Source organism: Odontesthes bonariensis, chromosome 6 (genome assembly GCF_027942865.1).
Source record: "Odontesthes bonariensis isolate fOdoBon6 chromosome 6, fOdoBon6.hap1, whole genome shotgun sequence".
NCBI classification, from domain to species: domain Eukaryota; kingdom Metazoa; phylum Chordata; class Actinopteri; order Atheriniformes; family Atherinopsidae; genus Odontesthes; species Odontesthes bonariensis.
In genome coordinates this window covers 9,131,505-9,152,029 of record NC_134511.1, presented here as the reverse complement: position 1 = coordinate 9,152,029, position 20,525 = coordinate 9,131,505, and the positions used below count along the sequence as shown (strand labels likewise).

General features: G+C 42.6%; 1 protein-coding gene across 6 annotated transcripts in view; it reads left to right on the top strand.

Annotated features, from left to right (window-relative positions):
* Positions 1-20,525, top strand: part of wdfy3 (WD repeat and FYVE domain containing 3) — a 114,094-nt gene that overhangs the window by 31,282 nt on the left and 62,287 nt on the right. For 5 of the 6 annotated variants that reach the window (XM_075467259.1, XM_075467256.1, XM_075467258.1 and 2 more), the window contains exons 5-15: positions 666-896; positions 1,232-1,424; positions 2,345-2,531; positions 2,614-2,780; positions 7,528-8,013; positions 9,488-9,598; positions 12,040-12,233; positions 14,098-14,369; positions 16,045-16,242; positions 17,971-18,054; positions 20,253-20,442. In XM_075467259.1, the coding sequence (XP_075323374.1) occupies positions 666-896; positions 1,232-1,424; positions 2,345-2,531; positions 2,614-2,780; positions 7,528-8,013; positions 9,488-9,598; positions 12,040-12,233; positions 14,098-14,369; positions 16,045-16,242; positions 17,971-18,054; positions 20,253-20,442 (2,313 nt within the window). The remainder of the gene's footprint in view (positions 1-665; positions 897-1,231; positions 1,425-2,344; positions 2,532-2,613; positions 2,781-7,527; positions 8,014-9,487; positions 9,599-12,039; positions 12,234-14,097; positions 14,370-16,044; positions 16,243-17,970; positions 18,055-20,252; positions 20,443-20,525) is intronic. The other variant, XM_075467260.1, reaches the window with a different exon arrangement.

The following is a 20,525-nucleotide window of genomic DNA, read 5'->3' as shown; positions in this document are numbered from 1 at the left end:
CTACCTTCTTCCACTCTCAGTGTTTCTGCAGTGATTTTGCTACCTCCCCCACTCCTTCTCCACATTGATCAGCTTAGTGGCTGGATTTGAGTGTGTGTGTGTGTGTGTGTGTGTGTGTGTGTGTGTGTGTGTGTGGTTATTGTCATATGTGAGTAAAAGGAAGAGCAAAGTAGTTTGTCACTGTGAGCTTCTTTTCAGTTGGTGCTTGTAGGAGGCAGCATTTCATTAACTGAATCATTCGCCTCAGCGAGCACATCTCTTTCTCCAGCCCTGTCCTTAGCTTTTAGAGCGCACGCACACACACACACACACACACACACACACACACACACACACACACACACACACACAAGCACGATATAACCCATATGTATAGCTGATTAAACACACAATAAACAGGCTATAAAAGCTACTCCTACCCTTCTTTTCCGCACAGGGACTCAACCATGAGTCGTGACTCCCCGTTTTGGTTTTCATTTGTCCAGCTCTTTGCTTTACGTCGACACAGACACACATACGGCTGTGCAGATGATCCAAATGTTTCCCTTTCTTTTCCCTTTCCTGTGTTTTTTTTCTCTCTCTTTTAGACCCCTCTGAGCTCTATTCTGAAACGACGTGTTTATTTTGGAATCCACAATGAGATTTTACACCTTTTTCCTCAACAGAAAACTGTGGACTGCATGACAACGATGTCCGTTCCCTCCACGCTGGTCAAATGCCTCTACTTGTTCTTTGACTTGCCCCACATGGCCGAGGCTCCCGTAGGCCCCACCCCGCAGCCGCCGCCGCCACCACCAACACCGCCCAATCAGGAGAAGACTCCGGTTCAGGGCCACACCCAGGCAGAGGTGCCTTTGGCTGACCGCAGAGCGCTGCTCCAGAAAGTCTTTGTCCAGGTAAAGAGACCAGAGGACAGTGGCTGCTACAGATGTTTTTTTTTTTTTATTCAAAACAATCACACAGAATAATTTCTTTATTTTCAAAATGCATTTGATAAGTAGTCCTTAAAGCTGATTGAAACCGAGGTATAAAAAGAATAAATTACTTGATTTCTATCAGGCTGTTTAAGTTATTTGAGTGTGTTTACGAATGCATCATATGTGTCTTTATTTACGAAAGACTTGGACTTGTCTCTGCAAGCAGGTGTTTTTTTTCTCCAGCTGTAATCAGTTTATTTTCAGACTGGAATGAAAAAAAAAAAAAAAAACACCTCTCCTTTACTCATTTACAGATTCTGGTGAAGCTTTGCACCTTTGTGTCTCCGGCGGAGGAGCTGGCCCAAAAGGATGACCTTCAGCTGCTGTTCAGTGCCATCACCTCCTGGTGCCCCCCCCACAACCTGCCCTGGAGGAGGAGCGCCGGGGAGGTGCTCACCACCATCTCCAGACATGGCCTCAGCGTCAACGTGGTCAAGTACATACACGGTAAACTCAGCTTTGTTGTATGCAGCACATGCCTGCTTCCAGGGTTTATTAGTTATAAATATGCAGTGATGATATGTTTGCCGTAGTTGTGACTGGGTAAGAACAAATTTGGTTTAAAGGGTAGTCGTCATGGTAACTAAAGCAGAAATTTTCGTTGCATTTGGGAATTAAATATCGAACACTTCTTGACACTTTCCTTTGTCCTGACCCACCGCTGATATCTTTATATATTTTCCAAGAAATCAAAGTTTCTTTTAAGGTGCTCTGAAGCTAAAGTTCTTCAGGCTTTCTGAAGGTCTGTTAAAGTTTTTCTTTGGACTTTGGCTGCTTTTTCACCATTTTCACTTTTGGGATGTCCTTCGGGAAGCATGGAGAACTGTTCCTGAAGACTTTAAGAAATGACAGAAAGCTGTCTGAGAGGGTTCAGGCTGTTGGAGAAAAGAAGTTGCTCAGAATACTGAATTTTTAAGCTCCTAAGAATGGCACAAACTCTGTTTTTGACTTATACTGTATATCCATTTTTTTTTTTTTTTTCAATGTTTCTTTCAAATATTTCAATTATTTGCAGCACCTATTTATTTTTTTGGACAATATTTGCACTGCAGAGTGAATCTTGAGCGAGGCATAGATGATCCATGGGTTACCATCATCCACCTACAGCCATGACTTCCACAAATGAACACGTGAAAAGTATTAGTAGTTTTTGTTTGAACTTTTGGACATACCGAAGAATAATGCTCCTAATGTGTACTTCCTACCTGATGCATTTCTTTTCCTGCCTATAAATACACGATGAAAGCAAGGGCACATGTGTTTTTAATGATTTCCATGCTTGTTTCGGACATCTTTTCACTACTTACCTCTCAATTTTTCTCTTTTCCTTTCATCACCTTCTCTCCCACCAATCCTCCCATTTCCAGAGAAAGAATGCCTGGCCACATGTGTTCAGAATATGCAGCAGTCAGACGATCTCTCCCCACTGGAGATAGTTGAGATGTTCGTTGGCCTCTCCTGCTTCCTCAAAGACTCCAGCGGTGTGTCTCAGACCCTGCTGGATGACTTCCGGATGTGCCAAGGTTACGCCTTCCTCTGTGACCTCATGCTCAGGTACGACCGACATCTTTATACCTCCAGCTCTTTAACTCGGTTGCTCCTCAGACATCTATATGACGTTTTCCTCTGTTTGCAGATTGGAACAGGCCAAGGAGGACGAGCCAAAAGATGCACTAAAAGACCTGGTCAACCTGGTCACTTGTCTGTCCAAGTACGGGGTGACGGAGCTGAAACCGGCTGGCCTGACGACCGGAGCTCCCTTCCTGCTGCCAGGATTCGTTCTTCCTCAGCCATCTGGGAAAGGTATGTCGATGCCAGCAACGAGCTTTTACGACGTCTGTTTTATCTTACACTCACACCTTCCTGCCATTCCACTGGAGGAAACTGGCTTTGTTACCACGGATCATTTCATTTTGCAGCAGAAAATGTGTGAATGGAGGATTGGAAAGAAACTCTTTCCAGGTTCTACCTTCTCGAGAAAGTAGTTAACATAACTTTATCCGTGTTGACAAGCTCGCCTTAATCATCTGGGTTAATGCACATTTCATCACAGTTCTGTGTAGGTATGCATGTCAGCTGGAGGTCTCTCCTCTATGAGAGTGGGCATTTTGGCTCATATTTGATTGAAACTCCTCCTGTTTTGTCAGGTCAGGAATTTGCCCAAAGTAAGTTGAAAAATGGAACGTGTCCTTTTGATGTCAGTGAGACAGCACATTCAGTGGGGTCACATGGCACTGAAAGGATCGGATAATTGGCTAAATTACAATAAGAATGAGTTGAGCAAGGGTAATTATCCTTGGATAAATGGCGGTGAATGAATCGAATCAGAGGCACAAAGCATGTCATACTCCGATACGATAGGTGGCGCTGTACCCATTCCAACTATTGCTAATAGAGCCACTTCCTGTTGACCTCTTCACCACCAACAACAACAACAGGAAACTCAGGCATTCGAGAAAATGACGAATGAAGAGCAAGATGAAGCTACGTCCCTCTACATTTGGTCTGTGATGAGCTGCTTGTTGCACAAACGCGATGCACAACGGAGCATTCTCCATCGCGTTGTTTGTTTCTTTCCAACGGCGACAACAACAGTAATATCGTCTCTTCCGCCTTCCGGTTCCCGATCCTGGGAAAAAATCTCGAGCATGCGCAGAACGCAACATCTAATTCACCACGTGCTTCCAATTTGTTGTCAGATTAAGGTGTCTACATGCACTTAATAACTCAATCTTATTGTAATTTAGCCATTATCTGATCCTTTCAGTGCCATGTAACCCCTCTGAGTGTAACAGGAAGGTGGCAAAACAGAGTCTCTGACAGGTTAACAAACTCCTCAGACTGCAGACATTTTTAATTCGTTACTTCATATCTCAGGAATGTCTTGCCCATAATTGTCAGTGAAATACATCTGTTACCACAGCTCTAATGCATATATCGTGTCACCAGAGGGGCCACTCTCAATCAGTGGTAGTTTGTAAATCTTCAGCAATAAATCAGCCAATAGATGCTGCAATTACGAATGACCTTAGCAACTTGTGTTGAGGTTGTGGTTGGAAATGTGTTGTTTGTGCCAGCTGCATTAGTATCCAGGTATATCTCTCACCAGAGGAGTATTCAGATCTGTCGTGCTGTCTCTGTACTTAATTGACCCCCCCCCCAACAATTGGGCTGTTGACCAGTTTATGGTACATTTCTTTCCATCCAGGGGTTTGTGTACAGATGTAATAAAATCTGTTATTAAAAACGTGTTCTGATTCATGTTGGTTGGTTTTTACAACCTCTACTGAATATGCTGGTACACCGTAGAACCTTGATAACAACCATGTCTCTACCTATCTATCGATCGTTGGTTGGTACCTAAACTGATAATAATGTCCATAATTGTCTGGACTTTACAGTTACCAGCTGTTAGTATTTTAGTCACGAGATTGATTAAGCTGTCCTGCGGCTGATTTGAATTATAAATGATGCTCGGTTAAAAGATATAATGCACTATAATTGTCCAATATTTAATAACAGCTATTATCCAGCACAACATAATAACACTGTGTTTGCAAAGCCAAACACAGTTTGTTCCCTACAGATGGTGGAAAAATGATCACCCACAGAGGAAATCAAGGACACACTGGCAGTTAAGGTTGAGGAAGTGAAGATGTTCTCTCCCTTCTCTGTCTGGAGTTTTTTTCTGATCACAGATCAGCCTCTTACATCTGCAGAGTACTAACACCTTAGTTTGCCCCAGAGCCCCGAACAGTGAGGAATTACTGACAGAAAAGTCTTGTATACCCCACCCGCTGTTATCTCCGTGCCCGATCTTAATCTCTGAAATGACTTTAATGCTCGGCTGATCCCAGTATGCTTAACCCGTTGACAGACGCCATGGCAACTCTGCCGCTTGTCACACTGCTGGAGCCGAACGCCTCAAAGCCTCTGGAATACAGATGGGTTCTGGGGAATCCAGAGATGCCTTAGTGGTTCAGAGAATTGTCTTGAGTTGCATTTTCTGAACCTTTTCCACACGACCCTTTGTTTTTGTTCCCTTTGTTTTACAAGGAAACAAAGCTGCACTTCAAATGGCTATGAGTTCTGCCTGATAATTCACTGAATTGGAATTTACTCTTGTGTCTCTACTTGAAAACACAGCAATAAACACTTTGGATGTGTTTGTTTTCCCGGAAAGCTCACATGCTCAGAATTGGCTTTACAGAGTATATAATTTGGCTGTTGTCTTCACCTTTTTGGGACAAAGTGAAACACTGTCACATGCTCTCTAATTTGTTAGAAAAACACAAATAGTTTTCGCTTGAATGCCTGTTCTATGCACACATAGACCCGCTTTTGTTTACCCACCTAATGACAGATGCAGCTGTGTGGGGAAGTCATTACCAGAAGCCATCAGGTTACGGAGGGGCTGCTTACACGCCTAATTAACCTTCCACATTCACTTAACTACTGGGTGTGCTTCTGCTCGTGGAGACTAAACATTTCAATGTTGGCTTCATCATCTATTCTCCTACATGTGAGTAATGGTACATGGGAACATACGAGCTTCTCAGCCCAAATGGAGGACAGATTCTGAGTGTAAGATATCCATCTTGTAAAGTTTTTCTTTTTTCTTTTGTGTACCAAGGTTAGTCCTGACTTGTGTCAACTGAAGATTATTTTCCCCTTTGATGCCATAATGTGGCAACGCCGACTTAGTAAAGTGAAAGCACGCATCTGTAGACAAGAAATGAATGACAAAGAAAAGAAAAACTATCTTGCTAATTTCCCTAGAATCAGCTCACCTCAGCTCTGCCATTCGGCCAATTAAGTGCTTTCTCCCGAGGATAATTCTGCATTAGATCAGTTTTTCTCGGTGTTTCCTCTGCAGTTGCTGCTCTTTGGGTTTCATATAGCTTCATGGCATTTTATGTAATATATACCAGCGTCATATATGGCTCTGTAAAGCATCAACAATCTGTAGCTGTCCTCTTTTTAAATGTTTGGTTGCTTGTGTATCTTCACAGTCTGCACAATAGTTTGCATACTTACACAATGCCAAGACGAGTGTTGTCTGAAATGATCTGCCCTTTTGATCTTTTTTTTTATAACTGATTTTTTATTTGACATATACATACAAACCTCAAACTCAACAAACAAAGAGGGGGTGTATATTATATGCAGTTATACTTGCTTAAAGTTCTTTAAAAGTCCTTTCTCTCTCTTTTTTCTTCTTCCACTGACTAGATCTTTGTAAATTGCAGTCACTGTTTTGCACCTTTACGTCATATTTCTGCTAATTCAATCCTCTTCTTCGCTCTATAATAATCTGCGTTAATATGAGTACTTTACATGTGAGAAAAACAACCATAAAAAGTACGAGTCATTTACAGGTGAGAGCAACAACAATGCAAAAAGAAAAAGAAAGAACTTACTCTCCTGTAATTAAAGCGATTCAATGTAACTTCTCCAAAAGCCCACTATGGAGCTCCCCCTACAGGCTTGGAGGGAATGTACGGTTACACTGTCGTAAATACAACACCCTTTCACTTTCACGTTTCACGTTTGCGAGGAGTCAGAAGGTGCAAGCTATGTCGACCGAGAAGGTAAGAGTAATCAAATGTACCTGGGAGCGTGAGAGGGGTCTATTTGTTTTTGCGGTAGGTGTGCCAGAAAGCAAGTCGAAGTACTTCCGCTCAGCTCCCGGGCCGGTCCAGCAAAGTTACATAGCGCAGTTTTTCCAACTCAGACCCCCGAAGGGCATAGGAGACAGGCCAATCGTAATATTAAAAATTCATTCTAGCCGCACAATTTTTTTCAAGCTGTTATTTTAAGGTAGAAATGTTACATAGTATTACTTTAATAAAAATAAAAGAAAAACAAGAATATAGAGGTAACTAGAGTCCCGGCATTGCCTGTACTAATAATGACCATCTTTTATCAAACATGTCTGTTTTCAACTGTAGTCTTGCTGTGATTTTTTTTTTTTCCATGATAAACACATTTTTTACCCCGTCTCTCCGTTGCATTATGCTTGGAGGCTGTGGTTTCAACCAGGAAGCTGTTATGGTCTTCTTTGCTATCAGCAGCAGGATTCTCAGCAAATATTTAGAGCTCTTATCTGTCATACTGTCAGGAATTATACCCAAAATGTAAAGTGCTGGTTCCAGATGGAGGTTAATGCCCATAATCTGTTTAATTTCCTTTGGAATATTCTTCCAAAAATCCTGTATTTTTGGGCAATCCCAGAATATATGAGTGGAGTCACCCACTGCTCCACACTCCCAACATAAATCAGTAGTATTGCTGTATTTCGATGTAATGAACGGAGTGTAAAAGTAACGCATTTTCACCTTCCAATCGAATTCCCTCCATGTTGGACTATTAGTTAGTTTATGTCCCTCGCTTTTGATCTTTTTGCTTAAGTTGTGGTTATATTTCTGCCAGTTATTTCGCATCGGCCTTGTTGCGTCACCTGGGATTATTTCAGATGAAATGATCCTAATATTTGGATGAGTTAGATCTGTTTTATCCTAATGCCATCCCACTTTTCTTTGTCCTCCAGGCCACACAGTGCGTAATATCCAGGCCTTCGCTGTGCTCCAGAATGCCTTCCTGCGGGCCAAAACAAGCCGCCTGGCCTGTATGCTGCTGGATGCCATCGGAAACGTCTACGCAGCAGAGCCGGCCAACTACTTCATCTTGGAGTCGCAGCACACCCTGTCGCAGTTTGCAGACCGTGTGACCAAACTCACCGAGGCCCAGGCCAAGTACTTTGAGCTGCTGGAGTTTGTGGTTTTCAGCCTGAACTACGTGCCGTGTAAGGAGCTTTTCAGCGTCAGCGTGCTGCTCAAATCCAGCACGTCGCACGCCTGCAGCATCACAGCCGTACGGACGCTGCTGAAGCTGGCCAGACACGACCCGGTGTTCAGCGACGTGCTGCGGGAGGTCGGCCTGCTGGAGGTGCTGGTCAACCTGCTGCACAAGTACGCTGCCCTGCTCAAAGACCCAGCCTCGCAGCAGCAGCAGCAGCCACACAATAACGACCAAGGTGAGGTGGTTCTCTCGTGTTGTTTATCTGGACTTTTTTCTGAGAATCGGCTGAGTTACAGGGCTGCAGAACTGGCCTAATCTTTCACACGAAGGTTATGTGGATACTTGGTGTTTTTGTTGGCAACAACTTAGTTTTATAGGTGATAGACTTTGGGATAACATAGATTTCTTTTCAACCTTGGTGGAGGTGAGCAGTCTTAGGCCACATTTACACATAGCCGGGTATTTGGAGAAACGAATATTTCCCCCCCTCCGTTTTCAATAATAACATCGTGCACACAACATCGTTTTCAAAATACTTCTCATTTACATCAACCCGCATAAATACGCCGTCAAGCGCCATAATAACTATGCCAAACCTATTGGCGGCAGTGTAGGGAAAGGAATAAAGCCATGCAAGCCAATCAAAATCCTCAGAATCGAGGACTTTCCTCATGTGAAGGAGGAGATAACGCGAGCACATATCACAACGAAACTGAAGGCAATAAGAGGGAAATGTAGACAGTCAGTGGATACTGGACGCAGGAGCGGTCACGAAAGAGTGGTGCTCCTCTATTTTGAACTGTGCGAGCAGGTTTGGGGTGGCAAATGCAATAAGGCCAGAATGGTTTGCACAAACGTAAAAATTAGTAGAACTTTAACATCATCCATGATAATCCTGATCAGTAGCCAAACAAACTGTAAACATAAGGCGCTCGCATGACGTTAAGCATTTTCTGGCGCATAATGTGACGTTTAAGAACCTAAAACGCCCTTTCTCCCAGTTGACACGGCAACACATAACCGGCGTTATCAGAAATCTCCACTTTGGCCGGAGGTTCTTGAAATAATCGTTTTCTGTGATAGAAACGGGGTTTTGGTGTAAATGAGAGGCCAAACCGCAGGAAAATATCTGCGTCTTCCTATCGTGTAAACGGGGCCTTAAACTGCTCTTGCTTTATTTGTATCAGTTGGGCTGCAGTCGGGGCTGGAGCCTGAGTCAGTTGGAGATCAAAATAAAACCCGTAGACACTCAAGGAAAGACTTGGAGGTTTACAAAGATAAACCTGATACCCGATGCATGTTTTCTATTCAGCAACCTTTCAAAAGTTTGCTTCAAATTTGCTTCAAATTTGTATTTTTTCACAACATCAGAAGCACCTGTTTAGAACACTTCGTCTTTGCAGACACATGAGCCATTAAAGGTGTCATTAAAGTCACTAAAGTTGGCATTATTTGGATTGTTTGTAGGCATAAATTCACAAATTCAAGCTCTGCAAATGTATAAGAAGTCAGATAAGTCCAAGCAGTTTGAATTACACAACATAGGCCTTAGCTAAAGTTAATTTGGCTGGATTCCAAGTGTTGTAACTCCAGTGTAACCAAAGTTCACTTTGTCTTCTAATTTAGTTGTTAAAAATGTAATTTATTTAATTTTAATTGCAATCTTACGCTAACCCTCCTCTCCCTGTTTGTCGTGCAACTATTTGTAGCCGACTGCAAAAACAACACGGTGGCAGAGGAACAGAAGCAGCTGGCCTGGCTGGTGATGGAGACCCTGACGGTGCTCCTGCAGGGCTCCAACACCACCAACACTAACGCAGGTAACACATTCACGCTTTTCAGCCTGGATTTGTGCTTTTTAAAGTCTTAGAGAGGATCCTTACACCACATTTGAAGCCCACTAAGAGAAGATACGTTGCATGTTCCCAATTCATTGGAGCACAGACGGCTCCAACACTGCAGTTCACTGAATTGTAATCATTTAAGGCAGTTAACATCTGCTCAAATCATGTCTCTTTTGCAGCGGCAGGTTTTTTTTTTTTTAAATGTTGTGCAGGATGTTGAGCTGAATCTCAACATGAGTCATCAGTGTGGGATACACTATGACTCATGAGTTACACTTTGCAATTAAGCTTTTTAATTGTGTCAGACTCATGTTTTAAGGCTGGTGGCACCAAAGTATGAAAATGCACACTGTGATTATTTTTATTTTGCTCACAAATAGTCCACAAATCTCCCCTTTGTGTTTGCATTTAACAGCGTTCTCTGGCAGCCCCAGTGTGCATGAGTTTTATCGTCTCCTCCAAGGATCAAGAAAGTATCTCAATACAATTCTTTAAATCCCTCAAAGAAATCTCCTGGGGCTAAACTATTGCATTATATTACATAACATTACGATCATTTTGCAGACGCTTTTATCCAAAGCGACTTACAATAAGTGTGTTCAACATTGGTAGGTCACAAGAAATCATAAGTGCATTTCCTTCCAAAACCAAACAGCTAAGAGCATAACTAGTGCTAGAGTAAGTGTAATAAGTTAGGTACCTAGACAAATGGAAAAAAAAGACAATTTAGAAAACAAATTGCAGATCCTACGTGCTTGTATTTGTGTGTGTGTGTGTGTGTGTCTTTCAGTCAGCTGTAGAAATGAGGTGAGTCACAAACATCAGTGACAGCTCAGAGCTCTCTTTGACCTGATGACGGCTGCCCGCGTTCGTCAGAGAAACACACACGATGTGTGATATTTGTAGCACCTCTCTGTCGTTACGTTTTTTTTTTCATTTTCTACTTGAAGCTCTCAGCTGGCAGTCTAACCGAGAGAGACTTGAAATGAGCCCTATTCCTCTGATAATATATTACTGTGGGCCCTTTTTCCCCCAGTATTATAGATTTGACATCCAAATGATGAACCATATGTTGCAAAACACAGAATTTTTCATACAAATGAACAAATCCTGCAGGGGGACTAAATGTATGTAATAAGACACAAGGAAATATTGAATAGATAAACATGTAGATGTGCCTGTGAAACATGTACATTTGAATATGAAGGAAGTCATGACATAAAGAAATGAGGAACGTATCAAAGCATTGACCATCGCTATCTGACTGAGTCACAGTGATGTTCATGTTACCTCTGAAGTGGGAGGTCCACATCATTTCTAATCTGGGCTTGTTGAATACAACGGGTAAAAAACTCTGGGCTGCATCTGTGTTTGCTTTGGTGCTTTGCAATCTACAAATATTTGCCAGCAGTAATACAGTTCACGAAAAAGCAAAGAAAGAGAAGGAAATGGAGACGAGCTACGAAAGCTCTACTGGTAAAATACAAACGTTCGGGTTATGTTCCGGAGCAGGAAATCTGACGTCTGGTGTGGTTTTTCTTAGATTTAAAAAAAAATTTTTTTAGAGAGAAATAAATTGAGTTGTTATTGAATGCAGCATTAGCAGCGATGTATTTTGCCCTTTTTTCTCAGTTTTCTGCTTTAGTAAAAATAGCTCCAGAAAGACAGCAGCTCCTGCTTCATCCCATAATTTGCACCTCTTCAAGCTCAAGTAGCCTTCAGCTCACGGCGTGGAGTGACCCACTCGACTCCACTCTGCTCCTTCTTTTGTGATCGTTAGTGCTTAAACTGTGAATTTCACTTTCCCTGCATTTCTTTTTCCTTTTTTTTTTTCCCCCAAGTTCGCTGTGGCTAACATTTAGAATCTGTCCTTACTTTGGGAATATTTCACCGTTTTTTTTTTTGTGTTTGGAACAGCCATTACTGGTGCTGTACTGATGGTGCATTCAGTGATATCTGGGAAATTGGAATTTCTATTGTCCAGACAGTGAAAATAATAAAAGGATGCATGAAAACGCCTCTAATCTCTTTTCATGTATTTGTTTAAAACTTAAGTAGCTGCAGCGGAACAGTTGTACAGCTGGATATTTGATTTAACACAACATTACACATCACACATTGTGATATTTACACGCTGATGAAACAATCCACAATATTCTGTGACGGCATGTCTGGTGAAAGCTTCAAATGAGCCTTTAGATTTTTTTAAGTCAGCTGATTGTTGACGGATAATTTGCAGTTTTCAGTGAGCGTTTCATGAAAATCTCTTTTTAATTCCAGCTCGAAATGTAACATGACCATAGTGGAATGTGAACTACGGCAGCAGCAGCGATGCAGGTTTATGCAGACTGACTGAGCCGTTTCTCTATCAAAGGCTGAGTTTTGTCCCTCTGTTTATGCTTTCTTTTGTCCCTCAGCTCTGTTCAGGGAGTTTGGCGGCGCTCGCTGCGTCCACAACATCGTGAAGTACCGTCAGTGTCGGGAACACGCCCTGCTCATCATCCAGCAGCTCGTCCTGTCGCCCAGCGGCGACGACGACATGGGAACGCTGCTGGGCCTCATGCACTCGGCCCCGTCCAGCGAGCTGCAGCTGAAGACGGACATCCTGAGGGTAGCGGCCCGAGCACACACTGCTTCTTTACATGCATCTGATTTATGTCTGAATGGAATTTTGGGTATCACTTCCTCCTTGCTTCTTATGTAAAAAAATAATTCATTTTTTTGTGATTTCCACATTACAGATAGGATTTACTTGTTGTCTTCAGAGATAAATTGCTATTTAGCGAGATGATGCCGGCACCTATAAAAGCTGTCAGGGATTTACAGTGTGAACATAGAGGAAAGAAAAGTCTGTGATTTCAAAAATCAATATGCATTTCAAGCCCTTCACACGGTAATTGCTGAGAGTTGGGTGCACGTAGAAGCTTCTGCTGCCCACACACACACACACACACACACACACACACACACACACACACACACACACACACACACACACACACACACACACACACACACACACACACACACACACACACCCAGAGGAATGAGAGGGCAGCTCTTTTTCTCAGGCATAATTGCATTTTCAAAATTCCCCCTCCTTCGTGGGAGGAAGTAATTCTCATGCCTTCTTAAGGCTTCAGCTGGATTAACTTGTCGGCGCTTTACTTTTTTTTTCACTAATCAGGGATTTTAATTATCACCATAAAAGCGACCGCAAAGAACTCGCATCCAACCTCGTTTAATCCAAATAACCTTTTTCCTTGCTTTTTTTTTTTTTTTTAGAGTTTGTGTATTGGAACGCTGATATACAGACGCGTTAACAGATTTTGATCTCAATCTGGTGAGAAATGCTCATTTAACTCCTTACAGGAGCTTCCAGTCTGAATCTGAAATGTTGCATTTCATCCTCAAGGCCTCCGCATGGCTTGTAAAGTTAACACTCCAAACCTTAATTTTTCTAGCGTGTAGCTGCAGCCTGAACTTCTCAGCGTGAAGCTCAGGAAGAGGATGTGTTTTACATCCTGTGATTGGCTTAAGAACAACTTTGTGCTGAGTCGGGCGGTTGTCTAATACAGCAGGAAACAGCTGGCTCAGTGGTGCAACAAATCACCGTTTTACTTCCCTTTTTCTCCAATGGGAGGATATTTGTATTAGATCCTAGCAATCCCAATCAGTATTCTAGATATAATATGAAATATACCAAAGAAAATTCAGCAAAAAGGACAACTCACTGGCCTCTTAGCTATTACTCGTGGCGTGAGAATAGGGTTTGGATTATCCGTGTTCCCGTCCGGCACTTTGGTTTGGAGTAAAACATTTACGGTGGCTGATGCAGCTCAAGTAAAAAGCACGACAACAGAGCTCTGAGCTCCAGAAAATCACGACAAGCGCAGACATAGAAACGCACCGGAGATTTTTAGTCATACAGCGTAAAAACAGCTGTACATTATTTAGAATTTAAGGCTGGAATAAGGCGAGGTTAGCACGCGTTTGCAGTGGTCTTACTCCTGTGATTCAGTATTTTAAAATCAACCCAAAAACTGATTTCAGCTTCATGAAGTCAACGTTGATAACTTCAGAAGTCACACGGTTAGAAAAGAGAACGTCTCTGTATGCTCCGTTCATGTTCTATGTCCCCGGGAATGCTTTCCTTTGTCATGTGTGTCTTTTGCACCAAATTTAGAAGCAGAAGCATCATCGGTGGCCAGTTTCATCTTATTTTACCTACATATAAGAAAAACATTGCATTCAAATGTTCTTGGGCTCTTTTTATGAGTCCCCAAATGCAGTCAGTGGACTGAAGCAAAGAAGCCCAGAGGGGCTGACGAAGATGTCGCAGCGAAAGACGAATGAGACGTAAACGAGCGGAGGAACACAGCTCCGACACTTGGGAGAGAATGATTTGGTGGCATGTGAGATAAAAAAAGAAAGGAATAAATTATGGGATTATAGTCTGTCTTCTCCGCCTTCAGGCTCTGTTGTCGGTGTTGCGTGAGAGTCACCGCACTCGGACGGTGTTCCGGAAGGTGGGCGGCTTCGTGTACATCACCTCCCTCCTGGTGGCCATGGAGCGCTCGCTGTGCCAGCCGCCTCAACACGGCTGGGAGCGTGTCAACCAGAACCAGGTTTTCGAGCTGCTGCACACGGTTTTCTGCACCCTCACCGCCGCCATGCGCTACGAGCCGGCCAACTCGCACTTCTTCCGCACGGAGATCCAGTATGAGAAGCTGGCCGATGCTGTGAGGTAAAACTCCCTCGAATTAACGGTCTTCCTGGTCCTGATCTCGTGTGAAATGTCCGATGTTTGCCCGTGTTTCTTCTCTGGATCTAAAGTGGCTGTTAATTATGTAAACTTTGGTTTGTTCACCAACAAATTCAGTGGATTTATTCAGTGGTACTGAGGGAAGTTCTCTTTGTGTCCAGTTTCTCACCAAAATGCATTGCAGTGTGTCCTTAAAACCAAATTAATTGGGTGATTGTGTTTTCCTCCTCATAAAACTTTTGCAAATCCAGTCTTTGCTCCATCTTCAAGGCTTGTCTTGCCACTCTTGAGCCATATTGGAACTAACCCCAGGCAATTCAAAAGAGTCATTGTTTTGATTCAAGACCAAAACCAAGAACTGTAAATCAGTGGCCCTGGGACCTTTATTGACACTGCTTAAAAAATGCCATGACTTTACCCTGATCTATGATTTAAAAGGCTTTCACACTTCTGCAGCATATGTTGGGCCTCATCCACGGTTCCGTTCAGAGTGCTCTGGTGTGAACAGCAAAAAAAGTTGGTCACACCACATCCTGCGAATGATATCCATCTCCTCCTGACAATCTAATGACAGCCTCTGAACAAAACCTTTTGCTTATGAAGGCTAAAAAAAAAAAAATCTGCTCTGGAAGTGATTTTAAAGCAAGAAAAAACAAGTTTTCCTGCATGTTTTTACACTTCGAGTCTCTGAGGTTGCTAACCCCCTCTGAAGCTGACATCAAGTCAGGATTATTTTTCATATAGCTGTGCTGTTTGGACACAGGGCACCAAACTATTTGTTGGACAACAACTGGGTGGTCAGTCAGATCGAAAGCAGAATTCGGCTCGACGAAAGACCGCTTAAATCAGTGATACTCACTATTTTTTCACAAGAGCCACATTGGCAGAGCAAAGTCAAGGGAAGAGCCACTTTTACGACAACATACTAAGTCCCCTTTTGCAAATATGTATTTCTACATAGAAAACATCCCACAAAAAAGAAACAACACAGCCAATACATTTTCAATTAAGACCACATTTACCTTAATACTGGGATGAGCGGAAGCTGGCGTGCATGTTCTTGACTTTCTTCATGTTGTATTTGTAGTTTGTTGTTGTTATCATAGTGAGACATTCAAGATGAGCATGGTTCTTGTGCTGGTTTTTGCCCTTTTTTAATTAAAAACTGATCCATGGTGCCTGCATCTCGCGCTGGCTAAAGGAGCTAGCAAGCTCTGCGGTCAAGTGTGACGGTGGTTTAAGCGGGCTGCGTTGCCAGGTTTAACAGAGCCCCCTTTAGGAAACACCATTAAGCCTTAATTAATATTTAATAAAAATACTTAATACTAAAAAAAACGCTAAATTAATAAAAAATACCTAATACTGTGCAGTATTCGCTGTATGTTATTTGAAAAAATGTATTGTTATTGTTACCATGTTGTTATAAGCTACTATGCGAGTGCGAGCCTCCGTTTAAAGCTTGAGGAGCAGCACAATGAGTATCTTTGGCTTAAATCCTTGAACTGTGGGGCTGTTGTTCCTCTGGTTTCACAAAGTCATGATGCCTTGGAAACACCACTTCATTTCAGGATGCTTGCAGACCTTATTGGACATTTTACCGGCATCCTTTATGACCACCCTTTTCTTCATATTAACCACTTTGCCTCCCATCCTCCAGGCTGCTGGGCTGTTTCTCAGACACTAAGAAGCTGGGTCCCACCTCGGTGTTCCCCTCCAACGCTCAGCCCTTCCAGAGGCTGCTGGAGGACGAGGCTGCTCCCGGGGGCTGCGCGGGGGACAGCGTCTGTCCCACGCTCAAACACTGCAGCAAGCTCTTCATCTACCTTTACAAGATGGCCACCGACTCTTTTGACAGGTAAGTGAACCGCAGACACTCCTCAGCGCCGCCCTTTGGGATAAAACACTTTTGTTTACGAAGCACAAAGTGTGAAATTCTGTTCTGTGAACGGAGAATGAATTACAAATATCCGATGTCACAGTAACACGTTTCAAACTGTGTGTCTTGTGTGGAGTTTTCCTCGAGCCTAATGGCTTCATGCTATGGTTCCAGCCTACTGGGTCAGAGGGAGGATCAAGCTTATCTGTCCACATACTAATAACAGGTTATTCATTCACAGTTTATGGCTAAATGAAGGACCAGCTTGTTGTGTTTGTGTTAGAGTGAGTTCAACGTATAAAAGGAAGCAGTGGAGCTTTCAGTTTTAGTTCAGCTGACTGCAGCCACATGTTTCAGTGGGCCAACAACCTCAGGCTGTTCTTTTTCGGTTTGTCATGGAAACTAGCATGTTCCTTTTGGTCTGCTTTAGATCTAAAAAACCTCTCAGAATTTTCTTTGTACTGCTTCAGATTGAGGATCCAATTCAGTTGGCCTGAGGGTTATTCTGGCATGGGAAATAACAACATCAATGTGACCTAAAAATTAAAAACACGTGAGAACGGGGTTATATCTTAAACTCGTGTTGTTTTTCAGATTTTTAACTACTTTGTGTGCTGTTTTAAACAACAATTATTAAGCTAAGGTGTAAGTGCGGTTATTAATTACAGTCATGTGAAGAAGAACGTCTACCCTCTTCCAATTCTTAAGTTTCATGTTGGCGCATAATAAAAAATCATCTGATCCTTATGGGTGTGACAGTAAGCTAAATACATCTTCAGATGAGGAACAGAACACAACATGTTACACTGTGTCATCATTTATTGAACAAAAACTAAAGCAAAATGCAGAAGCAGTGAATGAAAACCCAAATGCATCCTTGCTGCTTCCGAGATGCTGAAAACAGCCGTCATGATCAGACCTTTGATCATGAAGCTCACTGCAGCGCTGACGGATGCTGACCTTCTTCTCAGAGCTTCTGTGTTGCTGAACTAGAGATCTTCTTAAGGACTAACACGCTGTGTCTTTTTTCCACTTCAGCATTCTTTTAGAAAGTGATCTTTCTGTCATAATGACCACGCCGCATGCCGAGATCATGTGAAGGTCTGTCTGGAGCTCTGATCCACTTTCCTCTGTCAGCTTCCCACTAACCCTTTCGTCCCTTGTCTTCTCTCTTTCTCCTTTTCTTCTTCTAACATCTGGCGCTGTCTGGCTCATCATCCTCGGTCTGGCCTGTCTGCACGGCTGTGTGAATGCGTGTGCACGTGAATGCACTTTTACCTGTATATGTGTGTGTGTGACGCGTTTCTTTTTTCTTTTTCTTTTTTTGGGTGTGTGTGTGTGTGTGATGCGTTTCTTTTTTCTTTTTCTTTTTTTTGTGTGTGTGTGTGCGTGTGTGTGTGACGCGTTTCTTTTTTCTTTTTCTTTTTGTGGGTGTGTGTGTGTGTGTGTGTGTGATGCGTTTCTTTTTTCTTTTTCTTTTTTTGGGTGTGTGTGTGTGTGATGCGTTTCTTTTTTCTTTTTCTTTTTTTTGTGTGTGCGTGTGTGTGTGATGCGTTTCTTTTTTCTTTTTCTTTTTTTGGGTGTGTGTGTGTGTGTGTGATGCGTTTCTTTTTTCTTTTTCTTTTTTTTGTGTGTGCGTGTGTGTGTGATGCGTTTCTTTTTTCTTTTTCTTTTTTGTGTGTGTGTGTGTGTGTGTGTGTGCTGCAGTCGTGCAGAGCAGGTGCCTCCCTGCCTGACTCACGAGACCTCGCTGCCCTCTCCGTGGGGCACACCAGCACTCGCCAGGAAGAGGTAGCTACAGCATTCTGCCACCTTCCTCACGTTCATCCTCTCCTCTTCATCATCCTCACCTTCAGTTGATGCTCAGAGCTAGGACTCTAACCAAATATTCACTGATATCACATAGGGCTTTAGCAGTTTCAGCTCGGCTGGAGTCTTTGATAGTAAAACAGACATTAAATGAACGGTATTAATTCCAAGATTATTCCTTATGTCTTTATTTTGGTTCTTTCGTGGGGAATAAATACAACACAAAGAGATATTTTCCTATCAAGGTACATTTTTTTTCCCAAGGGATTCAGTAACTGATTAAATTTAATTCAGGTTTCCACAAATTATTATTATTATTTTTATTATTTTTTAAATTTTTTTTTACCCCTTGTCCTGTCCAGCATTATGGCAGCAGAATTGTAATCTGAATACCGTTTATGCCAAACACATTTGCTATGCCAAGGGAAGCTTTATGAATGTAAAGCTCCCCTTGATGCCCATCAACTCCTTATTTATTTATTTATTTTTGTTTGTTACAATACTTAACATGTGATAGTGCCGAACAGGACCGGGGGACAGAGAGAGAGGGAGAGCGAAGAAAGAAAAAAAAAGGAACAGAAATATGAAGAGACAAACATAGAAAACAATGAAAAATCCGACAACCAGCTGCTACACCTGTAAAACAAAACTGAAGACAATTCACGGCTTTTGTGGGGAATCCAGCCTTAGAGCCACCGGGAGCACCTGTAGGCAGACAAGCAGAGAACAAACACACAAACAAACAAACAAAAAAAAAGCACAAGCAGCAGCAATCTCATATAATATAACTGTGGATTCCACTGGTTTCCACAAATTAGAGAGGTCTGTTTTTCTGATTATGTCAAAACACTTTTCAACACGTCCTCTCAGGAGAAAAAGAGGAGATGAAACCCACCAAACACTTTGTCTAAGTGAGGCGATTGTTTCCCATCACATTCCTGCTCAGCCTCCTGCATAGGAATTTAGTTTACAAAAGGACATTTTAGTCGTTTTTTTTTTCCTTTTCTTTTCACTCCACCTTTGTGAGCTGTCAGAGTCTCCTGTAAAATATCACCCTCTGCCCATTTGGATCAGATCCAAGACTGCATATTCATAAGGCGAGCAGATCTGAGGATAGGGGCGCTTGTTTAGAAAAAAAAAAAGGTTTACTGATGTCAGACTGTAAAAAACATGACGAAAGGTATTGGCTCATTTTCTTTCCCTCCTTTAAATGAGATTAGAGGTGTCACAAAAAAAACTAAGCGGTGGTCACGTGATGAAACGAGGAGCATTTCATCCCTTTTTGCGTAAATCTCCATTCATCCATCAGAAATAACTATGAAAATGATTATTCATTTAGTCTCTTTTCTTCGGGAAAACTACGTACACTTGTTCACAAATTTTCTCAACCTCTTCATTTTAGATTTTAGCTTTAAAGTAGAGAATCCTTTTTGCTAATCCTCAGCGTTATTTGATCTCTTTAAGTAGTGTCTGTTTCTGGCTGTGAAAGCGCCTTGCTTAATGTGAGACTTTCAGACGCAGCCGGCATCCGGCACGTTTTGTTCTGGGCCCATAAACCACCATAACCACCAAAACAGTTAGAGTTTGTTGAAATATGAAGCCTTCATTACACCGAATTTTTAGCCAAAGCTGAAACTGCAAACAGACATGCTTGAGTCATTTTTGCGTCTTCTTGCATTTTGGTCATGAAGTAGTTTTCAAGCTTCAACTATCTTTTGTGAACCTTTACACAGCAGTTAGTTTCCTGCCTCAGATCCAGCCGCTCCAGCTCCACTTTATGCTGACTCTTGCCTTCCCTCCAGCATCTCTCATTGTGTGTGTGTGTGTGCGTGTGTGTGTGAGTGTGAGTGTGGGGGGTTTGTAATTTGCATCACAGCAACACCCCTGTTTTGTCTAATTGGCCGACTTCAGGCCCCAGTAGTGCGAGGACTGCTGACTCATGAATAAAGTTGCGGTCAGAATGTTAAATTAGAAGCTTGCAGTTTGATTAGTTCCATCACAAGTAGAAGAGTCTTTGTGGTCCCTGTTATGAGCAGTGAGCGACCGCCCTTCAACCGACAGGATGAATCACAAAGATTCTCTCGAAAAAAGGAAAGTCTCCAGTGTTTCTCCAATTTAAAAAAAAAACAAAAAAAAAAACATCTAAATGTGACCTCTTTTCTTTTTCCTTGGGCTCCCAGACAGGGTTACTACGGTTCATCGGGTCCGCCTGCCCCGGTCAAAGCGCTGTCTGACCTGAAACTCCACCTGACTAACCCCTCCCACCCTGCCACCTTCTCTTCCTCATCTGACATGGTGGCCATCCACCCAGGGGCCGTCTTGGCCATACTGGACCTGCTGCCCTCCGTTTCCTCTGAGAGCCAGCCGGAGGTGAGGAAACACAACAAGGAAATGTACTTCCTGTGAAAGTGGGGGAAGGGGTACCTTTTTTGTCTGTTGGGTTTCATATGTCA